At 39.4% G+C, this 17,219-nt stretch overlaps 1 protein-coding gene across 2 annotated transcripts in view; it reads right to left on the reverse strand.

The window, feature by feature from the left end:
- Positions 1 to 850: 850 nt before the first annotated feature.
- Positions 851 to 17,219, reverse strand: part of ATP6V1H (ATPase H+ transporting V1 subunit H) — a gene marked incomplete at its 5' end in the record, with an annotated part of 47,339 nt that continues 30,970 nt past the window's right edge. For both annotated transcript variants that reach the window (XM_079722186.1, XM_079722185.1), the window contains 5 exons: positions 851 to 1,266; positions 3,468 to 3,581; positions 5,269 to 5,370; positions 7,541 to 7,666; positions 10,426 to 10,604. In XM_079722186.1, the coding sequence (XP_079578312.1) occupies positions 1,206 to 1,266; positions 3,468 to 3,581; positions 5,269 to 5,370; positions 7,541 to 7,666; positions 10,426 to 10,604 (582 nt within the window). In that variant the 3' untranslated portion in view covers positions 851 to 1,205. The remainder of the gene's footprint in view (positions 1,267 to 3,467; positions 3,582 to 5,268; positions 5,371 to 7,540; positions 7,667 to 10,425; positions 10,605 to 17,219) is intronic.

Here is a 17,219-nt window from a genome sequence, read left to right on the forward strand (position 1 = left end):
ACAAGAGAAAACAAGTGCTGGCGAGGATGTGGAGAAAAAGAGAACCCTTATGCACACTGTTGGGGGGAGTATACATAGGTGCAGCCACTACGGGAAACAGTACGGAGTTTCCTCAGAAAGTTAGCAACAGAATTGCCATACAATCCAGCAATTTCACTTCTGGGTATTTAACCAAAGGAAATGAAAACATGAATTCAAAAAGATACCTGCACCCCAGTGTTCACAGCAGCACTATTTACAATTGCCAAGATATGGAAGCAACCAAAACACCCGTCAACAGACGAATGGATAAAGATGTGGTGTATATATACAGTGGAATATTACTCACGCATAAAAAAAGAAGAAAATCTTGCCATTTGTGACGACATAGATGGACCTAGAGAGTATTATGCTAAGTGAAATAAGTCAGACAGAATAAGACAAATACTGTATTATTTCACTTATATGTGGAATCTAAAAAACAACAAATAAATGTAACGAAATAGAAACAAGAGTCGTAGATACAGAGAACCAACAGGTGGTTGCCAGAGGGGAGGGGATGGGGGAGGAGAGAAATAGGAGAGAGAGGTACAAACTTCCAGGTGCAAAATAAGTGAGCCACAAGTAGGATGTGTACAGTGTGGGGAACAGAGTCAATAATTATGTAATATCTTCTAGACCACAGCATCACATCGAGTTAATTTAACATTTTAAAGTTCTCTGAATATTAGCAGAGGATTGCTGCAGTGTGTATGTGTGGATGGACGGACGGATGGATGGATGGACGGATGGAAGACAGAGATACATATAATTTCAAAACATTTATTTACCATTCACTATTTTGCAAATACAATTCTCCTAATTTGGTTGGGACAAGAGGTATTTGTGTTAAAGGCCAAGTCAGGAACAAAGAAAGACAAGAACATACTTGGAGTGAGAATCGTTTAATAATTCTACATTCACTCCCAGAGAACAATAAATACAGAAGTTACAAGCAGTATATGTAACAGTACTATTTTCCTTAGATACAGGAAGCGCCTACTTTAATACAAAGTAATGGGCAAACACTCGTGTTGAAATCAGCACTGGGGAAAGCTACACAACAGAAGAAAATGACACGTAAAATGAGAAATTGTTTGTTCTTGACCCTAATCACTGAGACTCGCACTCCAGGTCTTCTGCCCCAGGTGAAGGAGTGGCTGGAGACCCCGAGGCCGAGCGCCCATTCAGCTCCGAGCAGCTGCCGCCTGCGGTTGCTCAGACTGGAGCTGTTTACCAAGATATTCCCTGAAACACAGGAAGGAGATAGCAAGGAAGATTAGAACTGAAACAACGAAGAATCTCTTTCAAAATTGAAGGACAATATACACTGTCGTCTATGCTTACTTTAACATCTAAAAACTAGTAAAATAGCCCCAGAAAACTAATCTTGTCCAAATTTCAAAAGTACCTGTACTGTATGAATTTTAAACAGTCCATGAGCCACAGACAAACAAGGCATGACACACACAAACAAGTAATTCTGCATCCGATCACCGGCAACGTCTGCTTTCCTGTTTAGAGAGTCGTGTCTGCTGCCACCACTTCTGCAATCTAACAAGTTCAAAATCAACATACGTATGATTCCAAATAAGTGGCCCGATACATGGGAAACATATTTCCTGACGTTAGAAAGTACAAGTGTTTATCTCTAAGGATTTACACAAGAGCACATGAAAACAATCACTGAAAATAACATCCAGAATCACGACACTTAATCAGAGCTACTAGTTACCCAGCACTTACTCTGCACTGGCAGAGTCTGAAACCTTCACCAAGATGGTCCTACTGAATCCACAGAACAATCACGAGAGCCGAGAAGCAGTATTCTCATTTTACAGATGGGGCAACTGTGGCTTAGAGCAGTGGTCTCCCAACATTTTAGGTGACATTCTATTTCAGAGAATTATTCGAATGGTCTGTGTATACTTCGCTCTAAATTGCATACAGATACCACTGCTGCCACACTCACCCCCAACCATCCACTCTCCGCAGAGGAGCCTGTGAGACCTTTCAAAATATAAATCAAATCCTGTCACTCCCCTGTTAAAACCTTAACCATGGCTTTCAACTCATCCAACAGAAGGACCCACCAGACCCTCCGTGATCAGATCCCGGCCACCTCGCCTCGCCCATCTCCTTTCATCCTGGCCTCACCCACTCCTTCAACTTACCCTCTGAACCCCAGCACGGCTGACAGTTCTCTGTGGTGGGGACTGGGTGCAATGCAGGCTGCTGAGCAGCATCCCTGGCCTCGACCCACCAGCTGCCATTAGCACCGCCTCCCAGCCCCCAGCTGTCACACCCAAACATGTCTCCAGGCGCTGCTCTTAAAGAAGCCAAGCTCCCTCTTGCTTCCTGGTCCTCTCCTCTCCCGTTCCCTCCACCTGAAATCCAACCCCCAACACTGGAGATGGGTGACTGGTTCCTTTCCATCACTGTCTCAGCCTGGCTGCTGGACCACTCAGAAAGGCCATCTCTCATCACCCACTTCCATCACACCTGTTGTCTGGAGCCTAGCGGAACAGGGTACAAACTAAGTGCTCAAAGAGCAGGTGCTGGAAGAACGCATAGATGTCAGCACTCATGAGAAAAGTGCTTAAGTGGCAGGATCCTAACACTTAATCCATGATGTCACGGTGGCAATCCTGGATCCTCTCCTACCCTGTATCTGCCTGCATCTCTCACACGTAAGCATCTGGACGTGCCATTAATCTGTCCTTTGGAACTACCAGTAGCATTACCGTCAGTTAGCGCATCTTTCCCAAGGATGGGGAATAGAGAGGCATCTGAGCTCAGAAGAGCGCGGAACAGCCAACCTACTGCTGAAACAGCCACGGCCGAGGGAGTCCAGCGTTGTCTGCTCACGGACACAGATGGTTCACCATTGTATCTAAGTAGTCACTCTAATTTTTCTTGTTTTGAGTACAAAAAGGTCAATACTTTTGACTTAAAAAAGAAAAGCAAGAGGAAAAACGTGACTCTGGCTACTATTTCAAAAGCAAAAGGCTATAACGGATGAAATGTGAGAGCTGAATCTTAACTGATCAATCAGCTTTTACTGTTTTCATGTGAACTGGTAAAAATCCATTCAGGTTAACCGTACGCCGAACAGTTAAACCCTGCAAAATTGTAGCGTCTCTAATCAATAGTCCTGCTGAATTCCATTCAACTCTCAAAAACCTTATTCACCTATGTCGTAATGGTCCTTTTAGTTACTTCTGGAGTTGTTTCTGATACTAGTACTTTGAATATACATTTCTTCAGAACATTAACGCAGCTGTTTTTTCTAAATTATCACATCACTGCTCTGAACGGCTAAAATCTAATTCTAGGTATTAATCAAAATCACTGCTTTTAAAAGCCACCACTCATCGGAGCCTTTCCACAAGAACTTCTGGACGGGGACGTGAGGCCCAACAGAGCAGCGGGGGGTGGGCGGCACCTACCAGTTGTGCACCATGAGCTTCTGCACGGCCAGGAGGGCGTTGTAGCGCACCTGCTGGTCCTCGTGGTGCATGTGGTTCATCACCAGCTGCTTCCCGCCGAGCTGCTCGATGACCCTGGGGGCCAGAAGCCACGTGGTGAAGATGCTGCAGTTGCTTTCAAATGCAAGCTGTTAGCAGAAAGCCCCAACTCCGAACTGCCCAGTGGTTTTACAAAGAAAAGTTACCATACAGGTAAGTGAACCAACACACGTGTCTTTTTTAAAATATCATTTTCTCCAAATCACAGATTTAAAGTTTTTATGTATTTTCTCTTGAATCCCTAATGATAAATCCAATTGTTATTCTCATGTCCTAGTCTGGGCAAATATCATCAACCTGGACTGTTGCAGTAATCTAGATTACAGTGTTCTATAGGCAGTTGAGTATTAACTTCTTTATCACCAGTATTTGTGGCTTGCTTAAAAACCAGTATACTGAATACCACCTTCTGTCTGAAATAACATCAGATCAATATTAAGCCCAGCAGTTGCCATGCTGTGAACCAGATACGGAAGCAGATGCAGACAGCAGAGAACACGAGGTTAAAAAGCACCCCATAGGAGCCATGTTAATTTCCTGAAAAAGACTTGATTTGTTAAGATATCTGCCCTCTCCTGTAATGATGGAACATGCCACATGACCTGGTAGGCAGTGAAACAAATGAGAAAATTCCTGTTTTCAAGAACACCAGGAAGACTGACAACCAGCACTGCTTTCTGTCACTGCCCCCTCAACCCCCTGAAAAACCCAGTTACTACAGACACAAAAGCAAAGTGAAAATGGTTATTTGCTTCACGAATGGAAGGAGGTTCTCTGCTCCTCTTGGCGGGGGGGGCGGGGGCGTGCAAGAGCCGGCGAGTGTCTTTAACCCCAGCCTGGGAGGGTGGGAGCTGCAGTCGGTGCTGCCTGGTGAGTGACATCGCCACCAGAGTCCGTGACAAGTGGCACCTTAGTGCAGCAGGGCTTCTGGTGGTTTAAGACAACCTCGCAGATGAGCACATGGGGTCAGGGGTGAGGGAGAGGCTTTATCTGTACGCCTTTTTATATTTTATTTTTTAAAGCATCTTTTTTTAAAAAACGTACTGAATTGAGAAAAATAATGCAGTATAATTATACCCAAACTTTATGACTGCTTGATACGTGCCAGGTATGTAACAAGCTTCTCCAAACAGCATACAACAGCCTCAGTCTCATTTAACGCTTTCTCCCTCAACTCCGATCCTTTCACTGTTAGTGTACCTACGTGATTTCACATGACCGAGCCAGCCTCACCGCCTCTGCAAAGCCTTACCTGTCCCCTCCCAGAGGGAATTCCTCACTCTTCAGCACTTGGAAACACATCCTTCCGTGACTATATATCTACTGTGACTTTTCTTACACGTGTTATATTTCCTTTTATACTTGGAACCTACTCAGGTCAATAACAATGTAACCACAAATAATAAATTAAAAATCACCAGCGCTAACAAAATGGCTTTTGAATTAAATCATACAAACCAAAGAAAACCCTGAACATGAAATTTCTGGTGTGATGTCCGTTGGCTACTGCACAACAGGACTATACATGCGTGCTTAGGTTTTCATACTTCCCATCTTTAATTAGGTTTATCATTTATCACAAGTCCCAGTACTACGGTCACCTTGATTCCGCTCACCCCGTCAGCTCCTCAGCTGAACAAGGCTACTTTACAGGAGCATATGAACTAGGACCCCGTGCGGAACGCCTCGGGACACCCTGGTGAGACCAAGGCTCCTCACTTACCGCTTGCCTCGCGGGTAATGCCGAACGTACTCGCCAACGTCATGCGCAGCGACAGCTAAGACTTGTGGGTCATCGGACACCTCCAGAAGTTTGGTCAAAATTCTGAAATAAATTTAATACAAAGAGAGATTGATTTCTAATTCTTTTCTAGAGCACAACAGAGCAAAGGTATAATGCCAATACTTTCCTGAAAATAGACATTTACAAATATAACTGTATTTTCTACAGGTTTCACTGCTACACACGATACACTACACATGATTTACTGCACGTAAGTTAGCAGCTTTCAAACCTTTATACACACATTAACAGGTCACTTTCAGATTCACAACATCCACCACCCACAATTCCCACAATATCAGGGAAAGGGAAGAAGGGAAAACATAGGGAGTGTTTAGGGCAGTGAAACTATTCTGTGTGACACTGTGACACAGCAGGAACTGTACAACAGAAAGCCATGAACCTGAATGTAAACTATGGACTTCAGTTATAATAATGTATAAATATTGGTTCATCAATTAACAAACGTGCCACACTTAGGCAAGATGTTAAAAATAGGGGAAACTGTGCCTGGTGGAGGAAGAGAGGGTATATGAGTACTCTCTGTACTCCCTTCAATTTTTCTGTAAACCTAAAATTATTCTAAAAATTAAAGTCTATTAATTTTAACAGTTACAGTAAGGTATATATGTAGTAATTCTATCAAAAAACTGAGAAGATGACCCCAAAATGGGAGATAATATTTGCAAAGCATATTATCTGATCAGGGATTTACATCCAAAATATATAACAACACTCTTACAACTAAACACTAAAAAGACAGCCCATTAAAAAAATGAACTAAGAATCTGAACAAACATTTCTCCAAAGATATAAAATGGCCAATAAGGACATGAAAAGATGCCTGATTCGTTAGCCATCAAGGAAATACAAATCAAAACCATGATGAGATATCACTTCACGCTCACTAAAATGGCTAGAATCAAGAAGTCAGACAATAGTAAGTGCTGACATGGAGATGGAGAAATCAGAATCCTCATACACTGCTGGTGGGAATATGAAATTGTGCAGCCACTTGGAAAATAGTTGAGTAGTTCCTGAAATGGTTAAACAGAGTTACCATATGATTCAGCAATTCTATTCATAGGTGTCTACTCAAGGAAGAGAGATAAAAACGTATGTCCACATAAAAACTTGTACACAAATGTTTATTACCAGCATTTTTCATAATAACCCAAATGCCCATCACCTAATGAGTGGATAAATAAAATGTAATATATCCTTATGATGGAATACTATATGACCATAAAAAGGAACAAAGTACTGCTAAATGCTACATGAATGAACCTTGAACACCTTATGGTAAATGAAAGAAGCTGGTCACAAAAGAACAAATATTATATGATTCTATTTACATGAAATTTTCCTAATAGGCAAATCCATAGAGACAGAAAGTAAAAGCTTAGGGCTGAGGGGATGGTTGGACAGAGAAATGACAGCTAAAGGATACAGGGTTTGTTTTTGAAGTGACGGAAAATGTTCTATAATTGACTGTGTTGATGGTTACACATCCTTGTGAATATACTGATTTATACAATTTAAATGGGTGAATTGTGTGGTATGTGACTTGTATCTCAGTAAAAAAGAAAGAAAGACACTTGCACATATTAGGTCATCTTTATTATAACAAAGGGAACCGTGCAAAGCAGTGAGGAAAATGTTATTTTCAATAAATGTTGCTAGTTCAATTAGATATCCATGTAACGAAAAAAACAAATCTTGACCTACCTTATACACCTTACCCAAAAACCAATTCCACACAGAATGGAAACCTAAATGTGAGAGGTTAAACAATAAAGCTTCTAGCAGATAACACAGAAGTATATATCTTCAGGACCTTGGGTAGGCAAAAACTTCTTAACCAGACACAAGAAAGCACTAGCCATAAATAACAAACTGAGCTACATCAAAAGTAAAGAGTTAGTGGCATTTGATATGGTAGAAGAAGAGCTGTGATGAATACATATGACCAAGAAACCTATAGAATTCCCACAAAAACAAAAACAAAAACTTGAACAGGCACTTCTCCTGGGAAAAAAGATATCCAAATGGCCAATAATCACACGAAAAGGTATTCAACCACATGAGTAAGCAAGAAAATAGAAATTAAAGCCATGGAATATCTAAAAACTTTAAGAGGGACAAAAAGGTGTCCACGAGCATGTGGAAGGATGGGGGTTTATTCAGAGTGTAAACTGGCTTTAAAACTTACTTCAAGAGCTCATAATTCTTCTCATTTAACCTCACAGCATTTTCTCTCCAGAATTTCTCAGATTTGTGCACAGGACTCCATTCCAATCTTCCAGATTTAAGTTCTGAACTATATTCATCAAATGAGCTGTAAAAAGAATTCAAAGTTTATAAGAATCTGAGAGATAGATACTCCAAAGTTTTAAAAAATAAAACATCTTCACTAAATATTTAACTACAAAGACTGATCATCCTTTGTACATTCAAATATTACCTGTAAACAAGTTTAAATGGCTTAATCTTCAATAAATCATGTGAAACTTATTCAGGGTATTAAGGTCCAGTACTCCTGTCAAATTTGAATGTTCACCATGAGATATTAAAAGGACCACTTGCTTTCAAAATTCTAACCTTAATATACACATAAATGTATGTACATCATTAAAATATCTGATAGGGACTTCCGTGGTGGCACAGTGGTTAAGAATCCACCTGCCAATGCAGGGGACATGGGTTCAAGCCCTGGTCCGGGAAGATCCAACATGCCACAGAGCAACTAAGCTCGTGCACCACAACTACTGAGCCTGTGCTCTAGAGCCCACGAGCCACAACTACTGAGCCTGCGTGCCATAACTACTGAAGCCCACGCGCCTAGAGCCCGTGCTCTGCAACAAGAGAAGCCACCGCAGTGAGAAGCCCACACACAGCAACGAAGAGTAGTCCCCGCTCGCCACAACGAGAGAAAGCCCGTGCGCAGCAACGAGGACCTGACGCAGCCATAAATAAATAAATAAATAAATAAATAAATAAATAAATAAAAATAAATTAAATATCTGATAATCTAGCATTGTTTCTACCATGCCTCTTAAAACACTGTATTTGCCAGACCACTAGATACATAAAGATAAATTTATGTAAAGTATATTACTTTAACACAAAATAAAATAGTATATTCTATTATACTTTAAATGACAAACCATGATACTACACTACAAAAATAAAAACACATACCTCAGTACGATATTTTTAAATGTGACTACCAACAATGCAGAGGTAATTCATTAACTGAATTAGCCCACTACAGATTAATTAAAAACAAAAAGCTCTATACATGTAACAAACTAAAATGTACTTTAATTCAAAAATTATTCACTATGTATCAAGCAACAGTTATTCAAATCTTCATAATATAAAACTGCTTTAATGTGGTTAGCCAGTGAACAAAGTGACAAGATATGCTTGTACTTTCTTTCAAGTAAAATTTTCAAAAAGAAGTAGCCATTTAATACTCATTGATAATTCAGTATAACAAAGATTCTTCACTGGCTAAGCTGATCAGAGTAACCTGTTAAATAAAGTAGTAATTTAATGAAAGGCTATTTAGTATAAGAAGTAACCTAATATTGTTTAACTAATATGCTAAACCTGTAACAACATAAAGAGACAAATCTATTTCAATTGCTCCCATCACCATGTTAGCTTTATGTAAACAGCAGTATTTTTCAAATTACCAAATTCAACATGAAATATCAGTAAATAATAACAATTGGCTAGCATGGAATAAATAACTTAGAAAGCTATCACTAATTTTATTTATTTTTTTAAAAGGGTCTCAAATCATTATTACAGAAGAACTAATGATAATTTTTAAAAATAAACATAATAAAATAGAATTTGTATAAATTGCAAGCCTATTGCTGGCCTATTATATTACAAACAACTTATTCATATTTGAAATTATAAAAAGACAAAAATCATCTGCCTTCCTCCACAAAGCTCCATACAAACCACTGATATGGGTGACAGCTCCCATCTCTATAAAAGCTTTTGGGGCTTGAGCTTATGGGCTGCACTGAATTATCTGGTAAATACATTTTTGGAACACATACTATACTAAAGGCACTTGCTGGACACCTCACGGAAAATCCTACAAGGTTAGAATTTTTATCACTATTTTACCAAAAGGAAAATTGAGACTTTAAAATGTCAAGAGGCTTGCTCAGTGCCACACGTGGACAAAGTGGCCAAACAATTCAAACTGGAGTTATCCTGGCTCCCAAACCCTATCTATTTCTAGTGAGTAACTCTCTTTTTAAAATGTATCAATAGTTCAAAAACAAAGAATGCGTGGGTTAATGGAAAAAATCATCAAGCTATTATTAAACAAAAAAGAACCAGGACCAGAAGAATACGCAGAACCCTATTTGTGTGTGTGTGTGTGTGTGTGTGTGTGTGTGTGTGTGCGCGCGCGCGCGCACGCACATGCATGCATGCTAGGGGGAGGAGGGCTAGGGTTTTTTGGGAATGAACACAAGAAACCAGAGGGGCAGGGGGAAGTAGGTGGGGAAGATGGGGGGACTGGCGTGTTGTCCCTTTTGTACTGTATTGTATTCTGTACTGTACTGTATTCTGTACTGTATTCTGTACTGTATAAAAAAAAGGGATTTTTTTTCTTTACTGCATGTACATCACTTGCATAATTTTTAATATAAAAAATAAAACCAATAGGGACTTCAAAAAAGCAGGAAAAAATACTCTTTCCATATCTAAGCAGACCTCCTCCACAAATTAACAATGACTGCTGCTTAAAAAAGATTTTAAACCAGGGGGGAGATTCTCAAAGGGTGGCACCCACAAACCGTGGTAGAACACCAGGTCAGACTTTAGACAACAGAGAACAGTGGGGATCTACCTGAAAGAGGAGAAATAACACACAGCTCTGACCAACGGTTGCCATGATGGTGAGCCAGTGTTTCCATACCCCTCAATTTTCAATAGAAGACATGATGTTTTAGTGCAATCTTTTGAGTTTATAGTTCGTAACAAATTTAAATTTCCTTAAAATATGAGGCAAGTCAAACAAGGCCCAATATACCCAGCCTGTGAGAATTAAAAGGAATAACATACCTAAGATCCTGGACACTCTCACCAAGTTTCTCCAAGAGAAATTTTATATCTTCACTGATATCTTCGTCATCGTACTTCTGCTGTTCCAAGTTCTCCAACTGTTTCAGAACTTTGCACTGAATCATAGCCAGGGCATACTCTTGGCGAGTTTCTCTTTCAGTTGATTTTTCTAGGAAGTTCTGGGTTAGACAAAGACACAATGAGAAATGGTATAATTTGTTATGCGATGTTCTCTGCACCTGCTTTCACATCCTCTCTCCTCTTCCTGTTCTCAGGTTAACTATCACCTTAAGTGGATGACTGGATCACAAACCCTGACTTCTTTTCTAAGCATGTGTCCCACATCAGGAGCATCCTTCTGATTCCTTCCTTCCTTACTGGCTTACTAAACATTTTAAGTTATTGACCTAGACAAGCCTCGAAACACTGAACACATTTACAGTGAGGTCCATCACCATCCTTCCTCACAGCCCTGCTCTTGAGGTCACCACCATGAACACTCCATTTCTTGGCCACATGGAGCCCTTAGGATGCTAAGAAAGACTGTTTCCTCAAGTATCTCTCTAGTTCCCAGTCACTGATCTTTTTCTCCGTCCAATCAACCTGTAAGTGCACAAAGGACGGCAATTAAAAAAACTCTCTTGCTTCAGTAATTATCAGAAAAGTTTTGTGACATTCAAGCAAATTCCTCAGTTTTCTTCTATGATTTTTAAGAGTACTGACGAAATCAGCAAAGGAATCTAAGTATTTCTGAAGATAAACTGTTCACTGAATTAACCAATATTTCAGAGCAAACACCATGCTCATGCTGAGGTCTAGAACAAGGACAAACAAGCTCTCAAGAAAGCCACCTTCAGAAAGTTGGTAAAGAAGGCCTGTCAAATCTCCCACACTCAAAAAAATCCTGGAATAACAATTCTAAATCAATTGTACCAAAATTTTAAATTTCTTTATTTTTGCAAGGAAGTTATATTTCTAATAATTATGCTAAATAAATGCAGAGAGAGATTTAGCTTAGCATATGGAAATTAGTGAGATCTATCCCTACCAAAATTCCAATTTTCACAGAAATAGGAAAAACAATCCTAAAACGTGTATAGAAATATAAAAGACTCCAAATATCCAAAGCAATCCTGAGAAAGAAGAATAAAGCCGGAGAAGTCACACATACTGATTTCAAACTAACAAGGCTACAATGATCGAAACAGTATGGTAATGGCATAAAACAGACAGAGTCCAATGGAACAGAATAGAGAGCCCAGAAATAAGCCTGTACATATTTAGTCAACTAATATTTGACGAGGGAGCCAAGAAAACCTATTGGGGAAAGGATAGTCTCTTCAATAATGTCATCAGGGAAACTGGATAACCACATGCAAAAAAATGAAACTGGACCCGTATCTTATACCAGTCACAAAAACTAACTTAAAAGGGATTAAAGACTTAAACATAAGACCGGAAACTGTCAGACTCATAGAAGAAAACACAGGGGAAAATCTCCTTGACATTAGCCTTGGGAATGATTTTTTGGATATGACATCAAAAGCACAGCAAAAGTAAAAATCAACAACTGGGACAATATCAAACTAAAAAGCTTCCACACAGCCAAAGAAACAAAGAAAGCAAAATGAAAAGGCATCCTACAAAATGGGAGAAAACATTTGCAAACCATATATCTGATAGGAGGGCAATATCCAAAATGCATAAAGAACTCATTTAACTCACTAGCAACAACAACAAAAAAGCACAAGCCAGTTAAAAAATGGGCAGAGGATCTGTATAGACATTCTCCCAAAGAAGACATAAAGAAGGCCAACAGATCATGAAACAGTGTTCAACATCACTGATCATCAGGGAAATTCAAGTCAAAACCACAGTTAAATATCACTTTGCACTTGTTAGGACAGCTATTATCAAAAAACAAAAGACAGCCAGTGTTGTCCAGATTGTGGAGAAAAGAGAACACTTGGGCACTACTGGTGAGAACTAATATTAACTTCAAGTATAATGGAAAAGGTGAAGGATAAATATTGTGACACCAAAACAACCTATAAGAAATAAAATACTACAAAGCAGAACAGTTTAAAAGCCAATAGAAAAATTAAACTGGAATTCTAAAAAGAACTCAGTTAACATAAGAGAAGGCAGGACTGGAAGACAGAACAAAAAACCGATGAAACAAACAGAAGAAAATAATAAAATGGCAGACCTAAATCCAACCATACCAATAATTACTCTAAAGTCAGTGAACTAAACACTCCAATTAAGAGGCAGAGATTATTAGAACAGATAAAAATTCAAGACCCTAGTATATGTTGTCTCAAAGAGACAAATTATAAATATAAGACACAGGTTGAAACTAAAAGATGGAAAACCGTAAGTGGAAGAAAGCTGGCATGTCTATATTAATTTCAAATAAAGTAGATATCAAGACCAAGAGCATTGGGACTTCCCTGGTGGCACAGTGGTTAAGAATCCACTTGCCAATGCAGGGGACACGGGTTCGAGCCCTGGCCCGGGAAGATCCCACATGCCGCGGAGCAACTAAGCCCGTGAGCCACGACTACTGAGCCTGCGCTCTAAAGCCTGAGAGCCACAACTACTGAGCCTGCGTGCCACAACTACTGAAGCCCACGCACCTAGAAACCATGCTCCGCAACAAGAGAAGCCAACGCAATGAGAAGTCTGTGCACCATGACGAGGAGTAGCCCCCGCTCGCCACAACTAGAGAAAGCCCGCATGCAGCAACGAAGACCCAATGCAGCCAAAAATAAATAAATATAAATAAATTAAAAAAAATAAAAATTAAAAAATAAAAAGTTAAAAAAAACCCAGAGCTTCAAAATACATGAAACAATAACTGGCAGAACTGAAAGGAGAAACAGGCAAATCCACACTAACAGCTGGAAATTTTAACAACTCTCTCTCTTAGCAATTGATCATTGATAGAACCACTAAACAACAGAATCAGTACAGAGATGATCCAAACGATACTATGAACCACCCTGATTTAATTGACATTTACAGAATGTGATACATCTGCAAAACATGCATTCTTTTCAAGTACACATGCTACATTCACCGTAACAGACTGTAAGATGAGCATAAGACAAATCTTAAATTTCAAAGAACTGGAACCATATAGAACATGTTCTCTGACCATAATGGAATTCAAATGAAGACCTTAAGCTGTAGGGCGCCTGGAATTCTGATAACGTCTCCCTTTATGAAACTCCTCCCTTCACCCCTCGCTTCTGTGAGATTTTACTTATTAGTCTACTTAGTTTTCTGTTACCTTTTCCAGTTACTTTTCTTACTATTATCCCTCCTAAATTTAGAAACGTATCAAAACCCTTCTGTTCATATGGTCCTACATATTTGTTGTCTGGAGAGCTACACTTCATATTTAAGATATTATCATAACTAACAGTTTCAACTATAACCTCAACCCAGTCAGTGTAACTGGTAAAGAACAGCCCGATGGCGCTCTTCTGAAACCATCTCTCCTCTCAATTCTCTAAGACAACAGCACTTGGAAATTTAGTCATGTTTGACGCTCCCCCTTCCTTCAAGCCTATGTCAAATCAATCAATAAACCTTACTTGTTTTTCCCTCGAAACATGTTTTAATTTCATCTCTCCATCTCATTACAAAGAATAAAAAGGTTGTGAAAAATATTTGGAAAATGAATTTACCAGAAACAAACCTAGATCATCCGGCAGCCGTGTACCCTTTAAAGACGCTAAACTCAATGGCATCTTCACCTCAACAAAATCAAAAGCGTAAATATCATTTTGGCCTGTGTCCAAGTAACGGTGCAGGGCGACCTTGACTTCACTAAGAACAAGGTGGAACCATGTGACCATTCAGATCCTTCCTTCACCAAAACTGCTAACCTTGTACCATACATGTTAAGGCAGTGCTTCTCAAACCATCTGTGGTGAAGACCAGTTCTGTTTGATTTTCAATTTCCAATCAGTCAGGAACAAATACTTTCAGTAAAAAATACAATAAAAATGAATTTCTAGAAAAATGAACTTTAAAAGACATGCAAAATACAAGCTCAAATCTTATATTATTAAATTTGACAGACGTGTCAAATTACTGTACGTTTCCAAATGCTTGCTCTCACTTTCTGCACTTATTTATCCCTTGCAGGCTGCTAACCAACAGCTGACAGAACTGCTCTGACATGCAGACCACACCCGAAGTAGCGCCGTATTACGGGACTCACCCCAAGATTAAAAACGTCTCAGTCTTACCAAACCTCTTCCAAACCTGGTATCTAATAAACAAGAGAGATAAATTCCTGAAATAAGGAACGAGGGATGGACCTAGGAATAAAATTTCTTGATAGCAACACTTCTATGTCAAAGCAGTGGGCAAAACAGTCCCCATACACCCAAACCAGAGCAGGTCTCTCTGAAGGGGTTATGACTGTGAACTGTCTGCACAGGAAGATGTAAGTCTGTGTTTGTCTGTGTCTGTGTGTGCATATGTGTGTGGGTGTGAGTTAAACATCATGGTTAGTACAGCTAATGTAAATCCAAATTCAATTTGGTGGTATTTCTTTCTAAGCTTTTATGCTGAAAACCATGCAGTTGTAAAATACAATTTATCTTATTATCTGACATATTACGGAGGCTCTTGACTAAACAGGGCTAAAAAGAGAAAAACTCTACACAACAAATATGGTCTTGAATGTCTTTCTCAGTCACAGCCTCAAAAAACATTCTAATTTATTTTAGAAACGAAAGATTGACATATCAAGTTAACCAATGGAATAACATTCATGTAGACCTGGAGTTCAGCACCTGCTATGAATAAGTGAGACAGACATTTTCAAAAATAAAGTCACCCAGCCAAATGGAAAAAAAAAAATTAACAGCTGCTAGATTTCTTCAGCTCACAGCAGCTCAGCAAGCTTCCAAAAACACACAACTTCCCCTCCTGAGTTTCAGGATGTGGGGAAAAGTGCATAATTGGACAATCCTCAAGCAACCTCATCGGTGAAATCTTTATTAAAGGTTACAGGAATTTGAGAATAACGAAGAAAAAAAAGAACACGTTCTTTTTTACACCTATTTGATGGTCTAAATCAAATGGCTTTACTATGTCCTTACTAATGGCTTGATTTTAACTCAGTTGTGTACATGAAAGTTCTGGATGTCTAAAGATGTTCTTCTGATATTCAGTCTTCAGTATAACCATGCAATGATTATACTCTCCCAATTTATCAAGGAGAGTCCAAAAAACTAATATACCTGTCGATAGGTTGGGTGTATTTTAAATAATCTGAAATCCAAATTAGACAATAGAAACCGAGAAATTAGCATAAGTTCGACACATTGTGGGTAAAAAATTGAAACTACAAATGAAGTATAAATAAGATTTTTAAATCTTGCTAAATAAACATTAGTAAAATATTCATGCTGTCTTTTCTTAAATCAAACAGAACAACACTTGATCTTTGCCTAGGTTCCACATTAACTTAGAATGCAATTTCTACAGGTGGGCGTTAAAGAGGCAAATTGCTAGTATTTTATGCTTTTATGGAGCGAAAAGGCAGGAAAATAAATACAGATTGTATATTTACTATTGCCAGGCACTTTGTCTGTTATTTCGCTGAATTCTTACTCAATCTTGAAGTGAGTTAAGTATCATTAACCACCTTTCACAAGTGGAGAAATCAGCTCTGAGAGTTCAAACCACTCTCCCAGCAACCTAGTGCTGGGACTCACTCCTAGGCACATCTATGCCAGAGCCTAAACTCTTGCTAACACACCACGTGGAAAGGAAAATTAGAAAAGGGCTATGCTATTGTACCCCTCAAATTTCCATAAAAAGCAGATAATCAATCTGGAGAGCTCCCAAATCAGGTCAAAAGAAAACTAAGAATCTCAGTCTGGCTTTATACTTCTTGTGACTTTTTGAACTTTGTATACCATAAACATTCATCATGGTGACTTCATGAAGTCTCTCCATCAAAGACAGATTCAAACAAAACACAAAGTCCCTGAGAAAAAGTATCTTGTCATATTCATCCTTCCATAATTGGTGTTCAATAAACATCTGATGCATTGAGAGGTGGACAGATAATCCATGAAATGGGGGGTGGGGGAGGAACAGGAAAAAGAAAGGATAGGATAGGATAGAACAGGATAGGGAAGGGGGAGGGACGGAGAGGGGGAGGGAACAGCTCAAAGGTAGGATCCAGCTAACATCAACAAACACCTCTCACCTACCGTATACCCATATTAGAGGTACCTGCTTCCAATGACCCTTTTATCTAACATAATAATGACTTAACGTGAAAATCAATGCGAGGAGGAACTAGAGAAGGGACAAAATACGAAGCAAGGTCTGTGGGACGCTCAGCTAGAACAGCTGCCGCATACATTATGGCAAAGCAGTTTATGCTGGGGGGTGTGGGGGAGGGACAAGACGGGGGTCCGGGTTAACAGATATGAGCTACGGTGTGTGAAACAGACGAGCAGCAAGGACACACTGTACGGCACCGGGAACGACAGCCATTGCTGTGGAGTAACTTTCAATGGAGTAAACGCTATAAAAATACGGAACCAACGTTACACACCTGAAACTAATGTGATATTATAAATCAACTGCGATGATAAATAAATAAATAAATGATTTGATAAGACAAATGGCTTGTCTCAAAAAAAAAACAAAAATGGACTTCCCTGGTGGCACAGTGGTTAAGCATCTGCCTGCCAACGCAGGGGACACAGGTTCGAGCCCTGGTCCGGGAACATCCCACATGCCGCGGAGCAACT

Source organism: Hyperoodon ampullatus, assembly GCF_949752795.1.
Source record: "Hyperoodon ampullatus genome assembly, chromosome: 17".
NCBI classification, from domain to species: Eukaryota; Metazoa; Chordata; class Mammalia; order Artiodactyla; family Ziphiidae; genus Hyperoodon; species Hyperoodon ampullatus.